General features: G+C 51.1%; 1 protein-coding gene across 7 annotated transcripts in view; it reads right to left on the bottom strand.

Moving 5' to 3' along the window:
* Nucleotides 1–332: 332 nt before the first annotated feature.
* Nucleotides 333–17340, bottom strand: part of PARVG (parvin gamma) — a 30650-nt gene continuing 13642 nt past the window's right edge. For 6 of the 7 annotated variants that reach the window (XM_012449487.3, XM_012449488.3, XM_012449486.3 and 3 more), the window contains 6 exons: nt 17181–17203; nt 14480–14538; nt 14278–14346; nt 11993–12094; nt 4328–4400; nt 333–3845 (listed from right to left, as the gene is read on the bottom strand). In XM_012449487.3, the coding sequence (XP_012304910.2) occupies nt 3736–3845; nt 4328–4400; nt 11993–12094; nt 14278–14346; nt 14480–14538; nt 17181–17203 (436 nt within the window). In that variant the 3' untranslated portion in view covers nt 333–3735. The remainder of the gene's footprint in view (nt 3846–4327; nt 4401–11992; nt 12095–14277; nt 14347–14479; nt 14539–17180; nt 17204–17340) is intronic. The other variant, XM_064368199.1, reaches the window with a different exon arrangement.

The raw sequence follows: 17340 nt of genomic DNA, 5'->3' as shown, positions 1-17340 counted from the left end.
ATTATTTGTGTCTATAAGAAATCTACTTTAAATATATGCAGTCTAAAAGTATAGAAAAAGATGCACCATGCTAATACTAACAGAAAGTTTGAGTGGCTATATTAATATCAGACAAAGCAGATTTCATAGTAAGAGATATCACAAAGGATAAAGGAGACATAAAAGGGCATTTTAATCTAACATGAGGTATGAAACAAAAATTGATAGAATTGAAAGGGGAAATTTAAAAATGCATAGCTGCGGTTGAAGATTTTAATACTTTCCTCTTAGTAATTGATAGAAGTAGTGGAAAGAAAATTAGTAAGGATATAGAAGATCTGAACAACACCAACTTGACCTAATTGATATTTATGAAACATTTTGTCTAACAACAGCACAGCACACATCCTTTTTCAAGTGTATACAGAACATCTACCAAGGTAGACCATAATCCAGTATATAAAACAAATCATAATGTATTTTAAATGATTTAAATCATACAAAGTATGTTCTTTGACCACAACAAATCCCAATGCCAAAAGATAGCTGGAAAAAAATCCCAAAATATTAGGAAATTATACACTTCTAAATAATCCATGAGTGAAAAAGGAAGTCACATTTGAAATTAGAAGATATTTTGAACTTCATAAAGGTGAAAACACAACATATTAGTATTTGGGGATGCAGCTAAAGCTGTGCTTAGAAAAAATATATAACATTAAGTGTTTATATTATAAAAGAAGAACGTTCTCAAATCAAGGATCTTAGCTCCCCAATATTTTCAAGATGTCAGTTTTCCCCAATTTCATCTAAAGACCACAATTCCAGTCAAAATTTCAGCAGAGTTTTTTGCAGAAAATGACAAACTGATTCTAAATTTTGTGTAGAAATTAAAAGAATTAAAAATGCCTAGAAGAACCAAAATAATTTTTTAAATGAAGAACAAAATTGGATTTCTGTATTTTTAGTAGAGATGGGGTTTCACCATGTTACCCAGGCTGGTTTCAAACTCCTGACCTCAGGTGATCCACTTGGATAGAGCAAGACTCCATCTTTATACTACCTGGTTTCAAAACTTATAATAAACCTCAAGTAATCACGATACTATAGTTCTGGCATAAAAATACACATATTCACATAAAGATGTACATTGCATAGATCAATACAACAGAATAGAGAGTCCAGAAATCTACTCAAATATATATATGGCAAATTGATTTTTGATAAAGATGCCAACGTGATTTGATGGGGAAAGGAAAATCTTTACATGAATAGTACTAGAACAATTAGGCATCTTATATATAAAAAAAAAAAAAAGAAAGAAAAGAAAAGAAAGGAAAGGAAAGGAAAGGAAAGAAAATGACCTGTTACTTCAACCCATATACAAAGATTAACTCAAGATGAATCATAGACCTAAATATAAGAGCTCAAATTATAAAACTGGTTCCAGATTTTTTAAAAAAGGCAAATGATTCGAACAGACACTTTACCAAAGATACCACAGATGGCAATGTAGATGAAAAGATGGTGTTATGGACTAAATGTTTATGTCCCCTCAAAATTACATGTTGAACCTCTAACCCCCAGTGTAGTGGTATTTGGAGGTAGGGCCTCTGGGAGGTGATTAGGGTCAGATGAGGTCATGAGGATAGGGCCTCATGATAGGATTCGTTTTCTTATAAGAAGAGGAAGCAGGCTGGGAGCAGTGGCTCACGCCTGTAATCCCAGCACTTTGGGAGACCAAAGTGGGCAGATCACGAGGTCAGGAGATCAAGACCACCCTGGCTAACACAGTAAAAACCCGTCTCTACTACAATAATACAAAAAAAAAAAAAAATTAGCCAGGTGTGGTGGCATGTGCCTGTAGTCCCAGCTACTTGGGAGGCTGAAGCAGGAGAATTGCTTGAACTGGGAGGCAAAGGTTGCAGTGAGCCAAGATTGTGCCACTGCACTCCAGCCTGGACGACAGAGAGAGACTGTCTCAAAAAAAAAAAAAGAAGAAGAAAGAAGTAGAAGAAGAAAAGAAAGAGGAAGAAGGAGGAAGAAGAAGAAGGAAGAAGGAAGGAGGAAGGGGAAGGAGGAGGAAGAAGGAGGAAGGAGGGAGGAGGAGGAGGAGGAGCAGCAGCAGCAGCAGCACCAGAGTGCTCTGATACTCTTATTCTCTCCTGTCTCTCTCTCGCTCCCTCCTTCCACCCTTGACCTTGTGAGGACTGAGAGAAGGAAGCCATCTACATACCAGGAAGAGAGCCTCACCAGGAGCCAAATCTGCTAACACCTTGATCTTGATCTTGAATTTACCAGCCTTCACAACTATAAGAAATAAATCACTATGGTATTCTGCAGCTCAAGCTGACTAACACACATACTCAGTACCATTAGATGTTAGGGAAATAAATTTAAAACTACAATGTGATACCATTGTACTCTCTAGAATGGCTAAAATGGAAAAGACGGACAATACCAAGTGTTGACAAGAATGTGGAGCAACTGGAACTCTCATACCTTGCTGGTGGAAATGCAAATAGTACATTTACTTTGGAATACAGTTGGCAGTTTCTCTCTCCTTCCTTCCTTCTTTTCCTTGCTTCCTTTCCTTCCTCCCCTCCGTCCTTCTCTCCTTCCTTCCTCCCACCCTCCTTCCTTTCTTTGTGCAAAGTCTTGCTCTGTTGCCCAGCCTGAAGTGCAGTGACATGATTTTAGCTCACTGTAACTTTTACCTCCCAGGTTCAAGTGATTCTCCTGCCTCAGTCTCCCAAGTAGCTGGGATTACAGGTGCCACCACCATACCTGGCTAATTTTTATATTTTTCATAGAGACGGTGTTTCACCATGTTAGATGTTGGCCAGGCTGGTCTCAAACTCCTGACCTCAGGTGATCTGCCTGCCTCAGCCTCCCAAAGTGCTGGGATTACAGGCATGAGCCACTGCACTCTACCTAGTTGGCAGTTTCTTATAAAGTAAAACATAGACTAATATAACTAATAATGACCCAGCCACATCAGTCTTAGATACTTATCCAAGAAAAATGGAAACTTAGGCCCACGCCAAGACTTGAACAAGAATACCAATGCCACTCATAAAAACCAAAACCCAAAAAGAACCCCAAAGGGCCATCAACTGGCAAATGCATACACAAACTGCCATGCACGCATATAGTGATGCTGTACTAAAGGCATGGATTGTTGATACAAGAAACAATGGTCCCCAGGACCCTGGCAAGTTCCCAAAATCCCTCCCAGATATACTCTTTTTTTTTTGAGACGGAGTCTCACTCTGTCGCCAAGTCTGGACTGTAGTGGTACAGTCTTGGTTCACTACAACCTCTGCCTCCCAAAATCAAGTGATTCTCCTGCATCAGCCTCCCAAGTAACTGGGATTACAGGTGCCCGCCACCACACCCAGCTAATTTTTGTATTTTTAGTAGAAACAGGGTTTCACCATGTTGGCCAGGCTGGTCTCGAACTCCTGACCTCGTGATCTGCCCACCTCAGCCTCCTAAAGTGCTGGGATTACAGGCATGAGCCACTGCATCTGGCCAGCAATATTTTTATTAAAATAAACTGAGCAAGGCCAGGCAGCTCAAAATGATCCACACAAGGGGGTTCAAAGATAATCCGACAACGGAGACAGGAGATGGGGTGGGAGGGAAGCGGGTCACGAACGCACGGAGAACAGTGGGACTGTGGGAGGACCTCCGTGGCCTCGGGTCCTCCAGCTGGGCTGGCAGACAGACTGTGGGCTCTGGGGGTGACAAGGGTCAATTCGGGGCTCCCTGGAGCGTCGCGTCCGTGTGTGCCTTCTGCCTGTGCTTGCAGAACAGGCTGTACAGCACCCGCAGTGTGCTCTTGGCGTCCTTGTTCACGATGTCTGCGGGCCAGAGGAGGGCAGGGCAGCTGGTCAGGCCTGGGTGGCAGTGACCCACTGTCCCAGAGTGCCCCACACTGAGGGGTTTCCTGGCATTCAGGATTTCAGTGCTAACACCAGGAAGCCAGGACAGCTGCTCACTCCAGGCCTGAGTCCGGCGCCCGCTGCATGACCTGCCACCTCCTCCTGGCCAGTCCTCCCCTGAGCCCTCCTGGGGTGCCCCCAACACAGCAACTCCTCAAGGTCTGGCTTCTCTGGACAGCCTGTCCCCAGAGACCTTGGTCTCCCCTCCCCGGGACCTCCCCCCGGTGCTGCAGTGCCCCCACCCAGGAAACCTTGGCAAGTGCCCATTCTCCACTCCTGTCAGGCAAGAAGACTCTGCCAATGCATGCTCATCCCTCAATGCCCTGCACCCTGTTGTGTGTCTCCCACACGAGGCTGCTGCACAGGGCTGACCACCGCATGGGCATCTGCCATGCACTCACCTTCAGGGCTGACGGGGCAGCTAAGCAGACCCTCCTCCTTCAGCAGCTCCAGTGCCAGGGTGACATTGTGCAGCTATGGTGACAAGGCCCCATCAGATATGGGCACAAGAATCATCCCCAGCCCAGGCCCTGGGTCCCAAGTGCCAAGCCCTTCCTGTTGTCTGTGATGTCCATCACTAGCCCAAACTCTCATCCAAGGTTGGCATCCCTGACCACAACCACAATCCATCCTCATCCCACATCTCCCTCCAGCCCCCACGGATGGGGAGCTCTCTCCGTCACACAAGACATGCATGCCTCATTCCTCAGCCACTCACAGGCCCCACTCTGAGCAGGCGCTATACCACACTGGCCACACACATGTGTCCAGGGGCCACCATCAGTGAAAAAGGCAATCGCCAAGGACGATACCCAGTAGGAATCAAGGAAGGCTTCCTGGTGGAGGTGACACCCAGTGGTGCATCCTGCCAGGCAAGGAGAACTACCCAGGGAAAGGAGCAAGGGCCCAGGGGTGGCAAAGCCCCTTTGAGAACAGCCATTTCCCAGGGCAAAGCACAGCGAGGAAATTAAGGCTCAGAGGAGTGAAGGGGCTCACTGGAGCTCATGAGACACAAAGTGCTGGAACCAGGTCTGTCCACTCCAATGCCCATGCAAAGCAGGCTAGAGACTGGAGCGGCCCCCACCCAGGTGGCTGTCCTTCCAGCCATCCCTTGCCTGGGCTGCAGGCTCAGACACAGCTCCCTTTAGGGTGGAGGGCTTCCAGGCATCTGTCAGGTCCCCCAGGGGTTCAGAGCCCAGCACAGTTCCCATGTGCCTTGCTATAGGACGCAGTGAGTCCAGGAGCCCTGCCGGCCCTCCTGCAGTGGGTTCCCTCCCTTTCCATTCTAACTTCTCCCTTGGGCCTCAGGTACAACCACAGTGTACCCCAGCCCTTTGCCTGAGAGCAGCAGCCTGGTGTGGGTGAGGAGGGACGAGCTCCTGGTTCACTGTGTGACTTCAAACAGCTCCTCCCTTCAACGCCTTAGCCACCCGTAGATCCACAGGAGGCCTGGACATCCCAGTCCGGGGGTCAACCCTGCCTGGTCCCGTTCCCTCCGTATCTGCCTGGCCATGCCAGCCCCACTAGGCCAGGGCAGTTCCCATGGCAACCCAGCCAGGGGCCAAAAGGCCAGGTTGACTGAGCGTTGAGTGAGCAAGCCCAGGCAAGACTCATTAGGAAATGCCAGCCTAGCCCAGGCCACCTCCAGCCACCTTCTAGAGGGCCGCAGCAACAGGACTCTTGGGATCTAGTGTGGCTGCCTGTGCACCGCCACCCCCATCCCGCCACTAAGTGTCTGGCCTGGGACAAGTCACACATCCCGGCTGGGCCTCAGCTGCCTCATCTGTGTCATGGGGATGATGCATCTGTCAGCCTCCCTCTCCAAGGCTGCCATGTGTGTCCAATGTGATGACAGACACTGAATTGAAGCCACAAAGCAAGATTTGAAGGTGCAGATGATGAAGGCACAGGAGCTGGAAGTGGGTGAGCAGAGCCCTTCTCCACTTGGGGTACGAAGATAGAAGGTGGGTCCCAGACAGAAAGGAGGGTATGGGCGGGGTGCCTAGCAGCAGCAGAGCCACTCCTCTATAGTCAGTCGGTCAGCAAGAGGAAACAGGCCAGGTACGGTAGCTCACGCATGTAATCCCAGCATTTTGGGAGGCCAAAGTGGGCAGATCACTTGAGGTCAGGAGTTCAAGACCAGCCTGGCCAACATGGTGAAACCCCGTTTCTACTAAAAATACAAAAATTGGCCAGGCATGGTGGCATGTGTCTCTAATCCCAGCTACTTGGGAGGCTGAGGCAAGAAAATCACTGGAACCCAAGAAGCGGAGGTTGCAGTGAGCCAAGATCACACCACTGCACTCCACCCTGGGAGAAAAAAAGTGAAATTCCATCTCAAAAAAAAAAAGAGAGATGAAGAAACAAAGGCTATCACACAGTGCCCATGCTGCAGGTGCCAGTGCCACTGAGAGTTCCCGTCACTGTGTCCCCAGTTCCTCCCCCTACACTGGAATATTCTGGAAAACTAGGGTTGCAGTTGTTGCTATTGTTGACATTCTCGTCATGAATATTATTTGCAGTTACACGGAGAGCAAATGTTGGAGAACAAGATCCTGAGGACCCTGAGGTTCTGGACTCCACACTGTGCTCTCCTGCCTCAAAGCCCCGCCTTCGATATACTCAGTGAGCCAGCATCTCCCAACATGTGAACTAGGATGGACAGCAAAGGGGATAACTGTGGCCAAACATTTTTGGAAACTGTTGGGTTAAATAAAGTAATATGGAATTCCTTAGCTGCAGGACTTATCAGAGCCTTGAACGTGTTAGTGGGTCTTACAAACCGTCATGAATAGGCATGTTATTTATTTACTTAGCTAAAAAGTATTTGTCATCTACTATGTGCTGGCCATGCAGCTAGTTCCAAGACAGATCAGATCACCTGTCCTCATGGAGTTTATGTTTGGGAATTGCCATCAACACTGAAAGCTATGACATCTGCTTCTGTTTGTCACACTCTTCCTCAACGACACTCACTCTGAACAAAAGATCCTCTCCCAGAAGAGCTGACTCTGGCTCCAGAGCTATCTCATCATGCTCTGTCCAAAGATTTTTCTTCTGTGTGCAATTTGAGATGATGAAGATAAAACTACACTCTTCCCCGGAGCCAAGGGAAGGTTGCAACCCCGGAGGATGAATTCAAATGCTCCTGGGGAAAAATAACAGAATATAGAAGGACGCCAAGGATTCCCAGCTCCAGGGATTCAATTTCTGGAAGCAAAGGATCCCTTCTCTCCCTCCATCCCTAACTTCTCTGCCCAAAGTGAATGACTATCTCCCATAAACGCCATCGGCAAAGAAGGTCTGATAATGAGAAATCCAATTTCAAGAGGCCACTCTGCCAAGGTAACGATCCCGCAGGTGGCCGACCTTCCGCAAGGGCTCCCGCCCTCCGCAGCTAACGACCTCTTCAGCATTCTGATTCCACATTCCTGCGGCAGAGATTGCCCACAATATGCTGTAAAAATTCATTCTCGGGGTCTGAGCTAAGAGGCTGCTGCTCTTCCCCCACATCTAATCTGACTCATATTCAGAAGCAGGTTCTAAAATCAGTGGATTCAGCAAAGCGGCTGCACACGGCGACATGGAAGTCTGCATGTTTGTTCCCGGCTTGTAACTGGGGCTTGGACGGTGCAACAAACTGAGGAGAGGCCTTGCAGGCCCGGGGCACCCAGAGCGGCTCTGAGCTGGGTTCTGAGCCCCAGGCCCTCAGCCCGCAGGTGGTCCCGCCTGCCCCTCCCTCACCACGCACACCTCAGTGCCTTGCCTTCCCAACCAGGCTCTGACCCCACTCTCAGCCTTGGCTTCAACCCCCTGAGCCCTGGCACCCCTCCATCTCCCAAGGGGCTCAGGCTGGCTCCACAGGAGGGCAACAGGGAGGACCCTAACTCGCCATGTGCTCTGGGCCAGATGTCCGTGCCTCTCTGAACTGTATTCTCTGTGGAAATAGGGATGGGAAGAGTTCCCAACTCCAAGACCCAATGCGAGGATTTGCTAGCACGTTTGTCCACACTGCCTGCGGGTGATCCCCCCCACCGGCCCAATTCTGCATCCACACGCTTTGCAGGGCAGACCCAAGTCACCACCAAGGCCACAGGGCCTGCTCCGAAGTGGCAGCCTGCTCATTCCAAGCCAGGGCCTCCTGCCTCCTGCCTGGTCTCTCGTGTGTCTGCCATTGCCAGGAGGAAAGTATGCCCAGGTCAGCCGCTGGTCCCGGGAGGAGCGTGGCAGGCTGTGGCACAGAGCCGAGCCACCCAGCCATGGCAGCTCCCCATCCAGGCCTCGGAGGAGTGACAAAGCCCAGCTGAGCCTCCAGCAGCTAAACTCAGCTGACCTGCTGGTCCGTGGGAAGAAATGAGCGTGGTTTTCAGCCCCTGGGTTTTTGGGTGGTTTGTTAGGTAGCACGTTTGTGGCACGGCTGGCTGATGTGGCACCTCTGAATGAAAGAACCTAAGAAGCAGCTGCCACTGTGCCTGCCACGACCACCGGGACCATAGACACTGGCTGCTACAGCCTCATTGCTCTGAACCAACATCCCAGCTCTTGGGAACCAAGTCAGAGCACCCCGGCCTCCAGGGAAGGTGGAGGCCACACCCACCCAAGACGCATTCCTGTGGGGTAGAGGGACATGGCAGGCTGTGGGCGGCAGGCCCGTCCTGGTGTGAGGCTGCCACTGAGCAGCAAAGTGGTCCTGGTTAAGCCGTGTGCTCTGCGGTCCCCTCTGTAAAATGGAGATGCAACCCTGCCCCGCCCTTGCAGGGGCATGGAGGGAGGGTGACGGGGGAAAGGGCCAGGAGACACAATGTGCAGGGAGCTAACCCCAAAGGAGTGTGGACTGTGGTTCAGGGCCCCACAGAGCGCCAGGGGACTGCAGAGGAGCTGAGAAGGTAGGCAGAGCTGGCCGCCCGCCCGGGGAAAAAGGTGGGAAGCAAAGCCTGGGTAGGCTGGGCTAAGAGCACCGCCTGGGTGGATTCGAGGGAATGGGGGAGGGCCAGGCCCTGGAGAGCTGGAAGCAGGGCCAGGGGTCACGTGGTTGTGGCACGAGGCTGTGGCTGGGAGTCGGCAGGACGGGAGGAGGGGACATGGCCTGGGAGGTAGATGGGGCTTGGCAGGTGGGTGCTCCATTTGAAGCAGGGAAGAGGCCCAGGGGCAGGTGTGCAGGAGGGGCCAAGGGGAGGGGCCTGGAAGAAGGGACCAGGTAGAGGGGGAGTCTGGTAGGGGCCCAGCGGGGACCTCACCTGCTACTGGGCCCCAGATAGGCCAAGAGGCCTGATCCAGTGCCAGGGACACCCTGGGCATGTGAAAGGGACAAAAAAAAAAAAAAAAAGCCTTTGTCTCCCTCAGAAACAGCCCCGAAGGCTGGCCCTGGGCATGCAGCCCTGCCTGATGTTTTACCGCTTTAGAAAAAGCTACTGCTGCGGAGAGATAAAGAGATCCTCCTGTCCTGGGCCACCTGGCATGGACAGAGATAAGCTGGCCGCCTGGGATCCTGGGCACGCCACCAGCCACCAGCACTCCAGCCTGTCCATTGGAGGCACGGATGGAGGCTGCACACCTCCAATGTCACCTCCTGTAGGGGGCGAGGCTGGGGGGACTAGGGACCACACGTCCCGCAATGCTTACTCCTTGATGGTTCTCCAAACTTTCTTACTACCTGTGTGTCCTGGGTTGGGGGCAGGGATTGTCAGCCCGTTTCAGAGACAGAAAACCTGAGGCCCAGGCAGGCAGGAGCTGTGGTGGAGAGCCTAAGACCCAGGTCTCTTGCCTGGCGGTGACCCAGGGTAAGCCTCGGCCCCCCACCATGAACCTCTGTTTCCTTACTTGGAAAATAGTGCAAATCCCTTCTCATGGGCCAGGTCTACCAGTAGGAAGGGCGTTCCTGGCAGAGGAACAACCTGTGCCAAAGCCCAGAGGTGGGAGAGCCCAGTGAGCTCAAGGAAGTGGTGGGGGTGGAGGCAGGACCAGCCAGCGGGCACTGCCGGCTGCAGCTGGGGAAGAGGTGGTGGGAGCTGCGAGTTTGCAAGCTCACCTGCCCTCTCACCTTACCTCAATCTCCCTCGGCTTCCTCACTCTCTCCAGCCCTCTTCCCCAAGTCAGGCCTCAGCCCTGGAGCCTGCATGCAGGCAGCCAGCTCCCAGCCACCCCACCAGCCTCCAGGGTCCATGTGGGAACTCCTGATCCCCCCAGCTCAGGCCCCACCCTTCCAGCTCCTGCAGCCGGAAGGAAGCACCGACACTTCGCTGACCCATCCCTGTTCATGCCCCACTCTGAAGCTTTGCTGATGCTGTTCCCTCCCCTCTGGGAGCCCTTCCTCAATAACTCTGCAAACCAATCCCTAATCAACCTCTGGCTCACCTCTGAGCCAATGCCCTTCCAGACTCCTTGAGATTGTACTAAGCTCTTGTTCTTCCAGGCCCCTCCTCTGACCCACACATCTGAACCAACACATTTCACTGTGGTCCTGCAAGAGCACACATCACTGGGAGAACAGTGGGCATAGACGGAGAGGTCCCTGAAAGCAGGAGCTGTGTTGGATCATCTTAATGTCCCATGCAGCTCAGGGCTGGCACTAAGCAGGCCCTCAGGGAATGAGGGAACAGGTGTGTGGGTAGGAGATGGGTAGATGAGCAGGTGGGTGGATGGGCAGGCAGATGTATGGACGGATTGGGTGCCTAAATCAACAGAACGGGAAGATGGATTGGAGGACAGCCAAATGGATGGATGAATGGAGAAGCAGGTGAATGGACAGGTAGGCAAGTGGATGGATGAATGGATGGATGGCCAGAAAGACATATAGATAAACAAACTTCCTATGCGTGGGTAGACAGGCAGGCAGGTAGATGGACAGGTGGGTGGATGGATGGGTGGATGGATGGATGGATAAATGGATAGGTGGATGTGTGGATGGATGGGTGGGTTGATGGATAGGTATATAGGTGGCTGGATAGGTGGATGGGTGAATGGATGGGTGGGTGGATGGATGGAAGGTATATAGGTGGATGGATAGGTGGATTAGTGAATGGATGGGTGGGTGGATGGATGGGTGGGTGGGCGGATGGATAGGTATATAGGTGGATGGGTGAATGGATGGGTGGGTGGATGATGGATAGGTATATAGGTGGATGGATAGGTGGATTAGTGAATGGATGGGTGGGTGGATGGATGGAAGGTATATAGGTGGATGGATAGGTATATAGGTGGATGGATAGGTGGATTAGTGAATGGATGGGTGGGTGGATGGATGGGTGGGTGGGCGGATGGATAGGTATATAGGTGGATGGGTGAATGGATGGGTGGGTGGATGATGGATAGGTATATAGGTGGATGGATAGGTGGATTAGTGAATGGATGGGTGGGTGGATGGATGGAAGGTATATAGGTGGATGGATAGGTATATAGGTGGATGGATAGGTGGATTAGTGAATGGATGGGTGGGTGGATGGATGGGTGGGTGGGCGGATGGATAGGTATATAGGTGGATGGGTGAATGGATGGGTGGGTGGATGATGGATAGGTATATAGGTGGATGGATAGGTGGATTAGTGAATGGATGGGTGGGTGGATGGATGGAAGGTATATAGGTGGATGGAAGGTATATAGGTGGATGGATAGGTGGATTAGTGAATGGATGGGTGGGTGGATGGATGGGTGGGTGGATGGATGGGTGGGTATATAGGTGGATGGACAGGTGGATGGGTAAATGGGTGGGTGGGTGGATGGATGGATAGGTATATAGGTGGATGGATAGGTGGATTAGTGAATGGATGGGTGGGTGGATGGATGGATAGGTATATAGGTGGATGGATAGGTGGATGGGTGAATGGATGGGTGGGTGGATGATGGATAGGTATATAGGTGGATGGATAGGTGGATGGGTGAATGGATGGGTGGGTGGATGATGGATAGGTATATAGGTGGATGGGTGGATGGACAGGTAGACATAGACAAACAAGCTTCCCCTACACCCTTCACTTCACCTAGAACTGAATAAACGCACGTGTCATGTCATTTCTGTTTATCTGTTCACCCAGAGGTAGACAATCAAGAACAATCTTTGGAGAACTTACCATTTCTGCAGGAGAGTTGGGCGTGAGGTAGAATTCCTTTAAGTGCAGGAAGAAGCCTTCAAGTTGTCCAATCAGCAAGAGTAAGATGACCCCATCTGCAAACTACAAAGGAAGGAACAGGAGGTCATCATATGGAAGAAGCCTGGGGAGGCCCACTCTGTCTTTTACAGGCTGTGTGGTCCTAAGGAAATCACACAACTTCTCTGAGCCTCTGGTTCCTTGGTGAGAAGTGGGGAAGACTTTCCTGGCCTCACAGGGTTGCAGGTAAAATGCGGTTTCAGGCTGCCTGGTGCATAGTGTATGCTCAGTAAAGAGAGTGCTCCCTAAACTTGCTGTAGAAAAGCCTCATGCCAGTTTTTAAACACCACGCTGTTCCACAAGCTACAGAAACACGGGAAAACAGAGTTATGTGTAAAATTATTACATCAGGGAAAGGCAGAGAGCAGCACATGGGGCCCATCTCGCCAGCTGCCACATTAATATTTCTGTCTGTTCTGTCTGTTCTAAGATAAAGCTGTTGTCCCTACCTCCAGCGTATCATATGCTAATATAATCCTATTGAGTCTCTTCAAAGATACAAAACACAGGATGGGATATTGGAAGAAACCGCCATTCAAAGCCCTTAATGAAATTTCCTCCTATTATGTCTGTTTCAATGTTATTAGTTTGGGCCTGAAATCTTTTCTGCCATTATTCCTCGGTAATACAACAGGAATGCAAGGGACTTCCTTACCCCGTTTTATTGAACAGTCTCTAAATACCAACTTTGCACATGCCATGAGTATCCAAAGCCATTATTTTATCAAGGGAGAGATAAAGATGGCATAGGTAATATGTAAATCTCAGAAATCATCTTGTTTATACCCACATAAAATATAATAAAACTGCAAATCTCTCACTTATTTCATGCCGGCAGCGTGCCGAGTAATAGACCAAACACGTGGGGCTCACCGGCTCATGTACCACTTACAATTCTATGAGGTTGCCATCTTGCACCCACTTTATAAGAGGAGCCTGAGGTTCAGAGAAGACCAGTAACTCACCCAAGGTCACACAGCAAACGTGGAGGGGTGTCAGCAGAGCCCAGAGGCCATCACTGGTGGAGGCAGGAGGGAAATGTGTGTCTGTCTGGCTTCAAAGCCTGGTACTTCCACCCTGCCATGCTGCCATACCCTATCACACACAAACTGCTCACGTGGCCACATGTGAGGTGGTTATAAGCATAAACTCTGGCCCCAGCTGCCTGGGTTCAAATCCCAGATCCACTACATATCACTGTGTTACCTTAGACAAGTTAATTAACCTCTCTGTGCCTTAACATCCTCCTCTGTAAGTGAGGTAATACAGTTCCCACTTCAGGGGATTTGGGGAAGAATTCAATGAGTTAATGTAGGAAGCATTTTGCCGGGGGACTGGCACCTAGTAAGGGCTTTATTGGTTTTAGCTACTAGGAGTGGGAGTACATCGGCCCCTTCCCTCCCCAGCCAATGCCCATCCAGAGCCTCTCTGAGAGGTCAGCAGCTCTGGCTACTTTCTTCATGAGCCAATTGGTCCATCTGGGACCAGACTCCCTCCCCACCCCAGGCCCCAGCACCCAGCAGAACCCAGGTGGCTAGATGCCTACGTCATGTCCCATTGAGGCCACTGGCATCCAGCAGACTCCATGCCCACTCTGCATGCACCAGGCGGGCAGTTAGCCACTCTGCTCCTCTGCCCCCATCCCTTGCATTGCGGGCACAGCGCCACTGTTGAAAGCCACAGCCCACGGTCAGTGCTGACCCCCAAGATTCTGCTCCTGCTCCTGCTCCTGCTCCTGGGACGATTCGGCCTAAGGCAGCCAGGGGAGGGCTGGGCTCCTCAGGGTGCTCGTGAGAGACGCAGAGCCTGCAGACGGCGGGGCTGCATTGTCACCTACGCCTGGCACATGGCACAAACCTAATAAATTCTGTTTGGGCGAACACAACCACGCAGGGAAGACTCATGTGCTTCAAGTCTGGGCATGGGCTAGGCTAAGATTAATTATGAAATAAAATTATAACAATGAGACAGCCGAGGTGACTCTAGCTTGGTGACGTGTTCCCACGCCCCGCCCCCGGGATCCTGCCGTGTCCCTGGTGGCCAGTGCTGCCTGCCAGCAGCAGTCACACTGGGGAGGGGGACCCTGAGGCTCCAAGAGGCGATGCAGCCCCCACCACCACACAGCGGGTTCCTAGGGCCAGCAGACCCTTTCCTTTCTACGGCCAGTGGCCCTGCCCTGCCTGGAGACGCCGCTGCTGAGTCCCTACCTGGGTGTCCAGATTCTGCACAGACAGGCCCAGACGGTCCAGCTTCTGGTTGACAAAGTTCACGATGGCCTAACCAAGGAAGAACAAGGGCCTAGCACGCCGCAGGTGTGGCACAAGGACCCGTGATTCCCTCCTACGGCACAGGTGGGCAGTGGGTGGGGTGGGCGGCCCGAGAGCCGCTGAGAGGTTTGATCTCTCCTACCTCTTTCACGGCGTTCACTTTCTCTGGAGCCAGCTTAAATAATTCATCAAAGACGTCCTCTGCAGACACAGATCCAATAAACACCTCATTACGATGCTATTATCTTTGTGCCAAACAGGGAATTTTTTTTCACAAAAGTTTCTTAGAATAACCAGTCCAGAGGGAGCTGCCGTTTTAGATCATGGTTCTCACATAAAACAGACTTGGATTTGAGTCACTGCTCCCCTGGCCGTGTGCCCCCAGAGGGATTCGCCTTCTCTCTCCGTGCCTCCCTAGCTGGAGTCGTTGCAGAGATGGAATTGTTTGATAGCAGATGACACACCTGGCCCAGCAGCGTAATGACTGAGCACACAGTAGGACTTCAGTAAACAGCCGCTATTCCTGCAGCTGACACTTGTTACGGTGTAGGCACAGCTGCATCCCTTCCTCTGCCAGCTGGCCCTCCCTCGCCTCCCTGGGGCCACGGGAGGAGCTACTACAGGTGGGTGATGGGGCCAGCCGGGGGCTGACGCTAGTTCCATGAGTCTCCTCCCCTGACTTTGAAATTGGCTGAGTAAGGACTCTTCCCCACTGCCCACCCCCTCACCCCACACTGCCCCACCCCCAAGAGTGTCTGAACCTGCTGCCTGCAAAAGGCCAGCTCTCTCAGCAACTCAGTCACTCCCTTGGAGTCCGGGAACAGTGGCTCAGGCCCTGGGATCCAGCTTTGGGTGCCCCGTGGCTAATGCCCTTTGTGCACAAGCTGGGTTCCTGCTATCTGCAGCTAACACTCCTCCCATGGGGACGCCGGTCCTCGGGCACCAAATACACAGACTGGCCTAAGTTTGCCTGTGGCTTCTTCTGCCACTCAGGAGCTGTGTGACTCTAAGCAAATCACAGCACCTCTCTGTGCTTCAGTTCACTTGTTCATGAAGAGGGAAAGTGGCACCAAATGGCATCATGCACGTTAAAAGGCCCCTGAAACCAACTGGCAATCGACATGGTGGAAACATCAGTGGTCAGGGAAATCGCATCACTGAAGGAGCCAGGAAATGAGAGGCAAATCTGTCGTCAGATGATCCCCTGTTCTGTGTCCTTTCTTTGCCCTGTGACACCCACTTCATGCTGCCCCCTGCCCAAAATACTGCTCCCTGAGCAACCCTTCCTGTCCTCAGGCTGCCCCTCCCCCTACAAACACAGATCCCCAGCCAGCCCTCCTTGCCCCCCACTTCTCCTTTCTCCCAAAACTCAGTCTCTGTCAGCCCCCATTCTCAGGGGCTACTTACTTTCCTGGCAGGTTAGTATCTCTATCTCTGCAGGTGAGGTGCTCCTCATAGCATCCCTGCCCACATAGCTATGTGTCTAAGTGGGGAGGGTACAGGGAGAAAAAATAGTGTTGGGGTGGACGGATATGGGTGAATAGATAGGTGGTTGGATGTGTAGATAGATGAATGGATGGATGAATAGGTGGATGGGTGGATTGATGAATGGATGGATGGATAGGTGGGTGGATGGATAGGTGGGTGGATGGATGGGTGGGTGGCTGACAGATAAATGGAATGGATGGATGGATAGATGATGGATGGGTAGGTGGATAGATGAATGGAGGCATCAATGGATGGATGGAGGGATGGAAAAATTGATGGGTGGTGGATAGGTGGATGGATGGATAGGTGGGTGACTGGATGGATGGATGATGGATAGGTGGGTGACTGGATAGATGAATGGAGGGAGGGAGGGAGGGAGGGATGGATCGATGGGTAGGTAGATGGACGAATAGAGGCATGACTGGATAGATGGAGAGATGGATAAATGGATGGGTGTGTGGGTGTGTGGATGGATAGGTGGGTGACTGGATGGATGAATGGATGGATGGATGGATGGATGAATGGATGGATGGGTAAGTGGATGGACGAATGGAGGCAGGAATGGATAGATGGAGAGATGGATAAATGGATGGGTGGGTAGGTGGATAGAGGAATGGAAGAATGGGTTGATGGATGTAGAGATGGATAAATCGATGGATGGATAGATGGGTGGGTGGATAGGTGGGTGAGCAGATAGATGAATGGAAGAAAGGATGGATGGATGGATCAATAGATGGATAAATGGGTGGATGGATAGAGAAGAGCTGGCCAGACTACTGACGAAGGAATGGATGGATGAAAGAAGTAATAACTAGATAAATCAACTGATTGGTGAATAGCTCTGTCAGAAGAGCAGAAGCCACATTACTGCCCACTCACTACTGAGCATGACCCACATGCTGAACGCTTTCACAGATGATCTCCTTTAACCCTCACTGCCAGTTTAAGAGGTTAGGGTCAGGGCCAGGGTCAGGGTCATTTTATAGATGAGGACACAGGCATGAACAAGTTAAGACACTTGCCCAAGCTTAAGTGGCTCAAGAGTGGGAAAACTGGTGTTTGAACCCAGGCCACTGACTCCAGAGCCCACACACTCAACGGACTCCACCATCACTGCCCACGTGAATTATAACTCTCTCTCCCTCCAGAGACAGTATCATGAGAAGGAGCAGCCAGCTCCGTGGATGGACAGAGAGAAAGAGGGACAAATGAATAAGAATGAGGCTTGAGATTGAAACATCAGGCAACAAGGAAATGGGAGAATGCTCAGCAATTAACCAACCCTGCATCAAGACTCATCTGCATTAACGCACATCAGATAGGAACAGATTTCCAAAAATTACGAGAGTACTCACTCGGAGGCTGGTCCTTGTCTGTGCTACAGGAGAAGTTGAAGCGGGGTGGAAAAAGCAAAAAAATGGTTAAGAAAGAAACCCTGCAAACTTGCAGTTTCTCAACATGACAAACATCAGTGCTGGCAAGGTGGCAAAGAAACTGGCACGTTTGTGGTTATCC

Source organism: Aotus nancymaae, unplaced genomic scaffold (genome assembly GCF_030222135.1).
Source record: "Aotus nancymaae isolate 86718 unplaced genomic scaffold, 86718_ANA_hifiasm-v0.15.2.pri h1tg000076l, whole genome shotgun sequence".
In the NCBI taxonomy this organism is placed as follows: Eukaryota; Metazoa; Chordata; class Mammalia; order Primates; family Aotidae; genus Aotus; species Aotus nancymaae.
The sequence above is the reverse complement of the archived record's forward strand: the minus strand, read 5'-3'. Positions and strand labels throughout refer to the sequence as shown.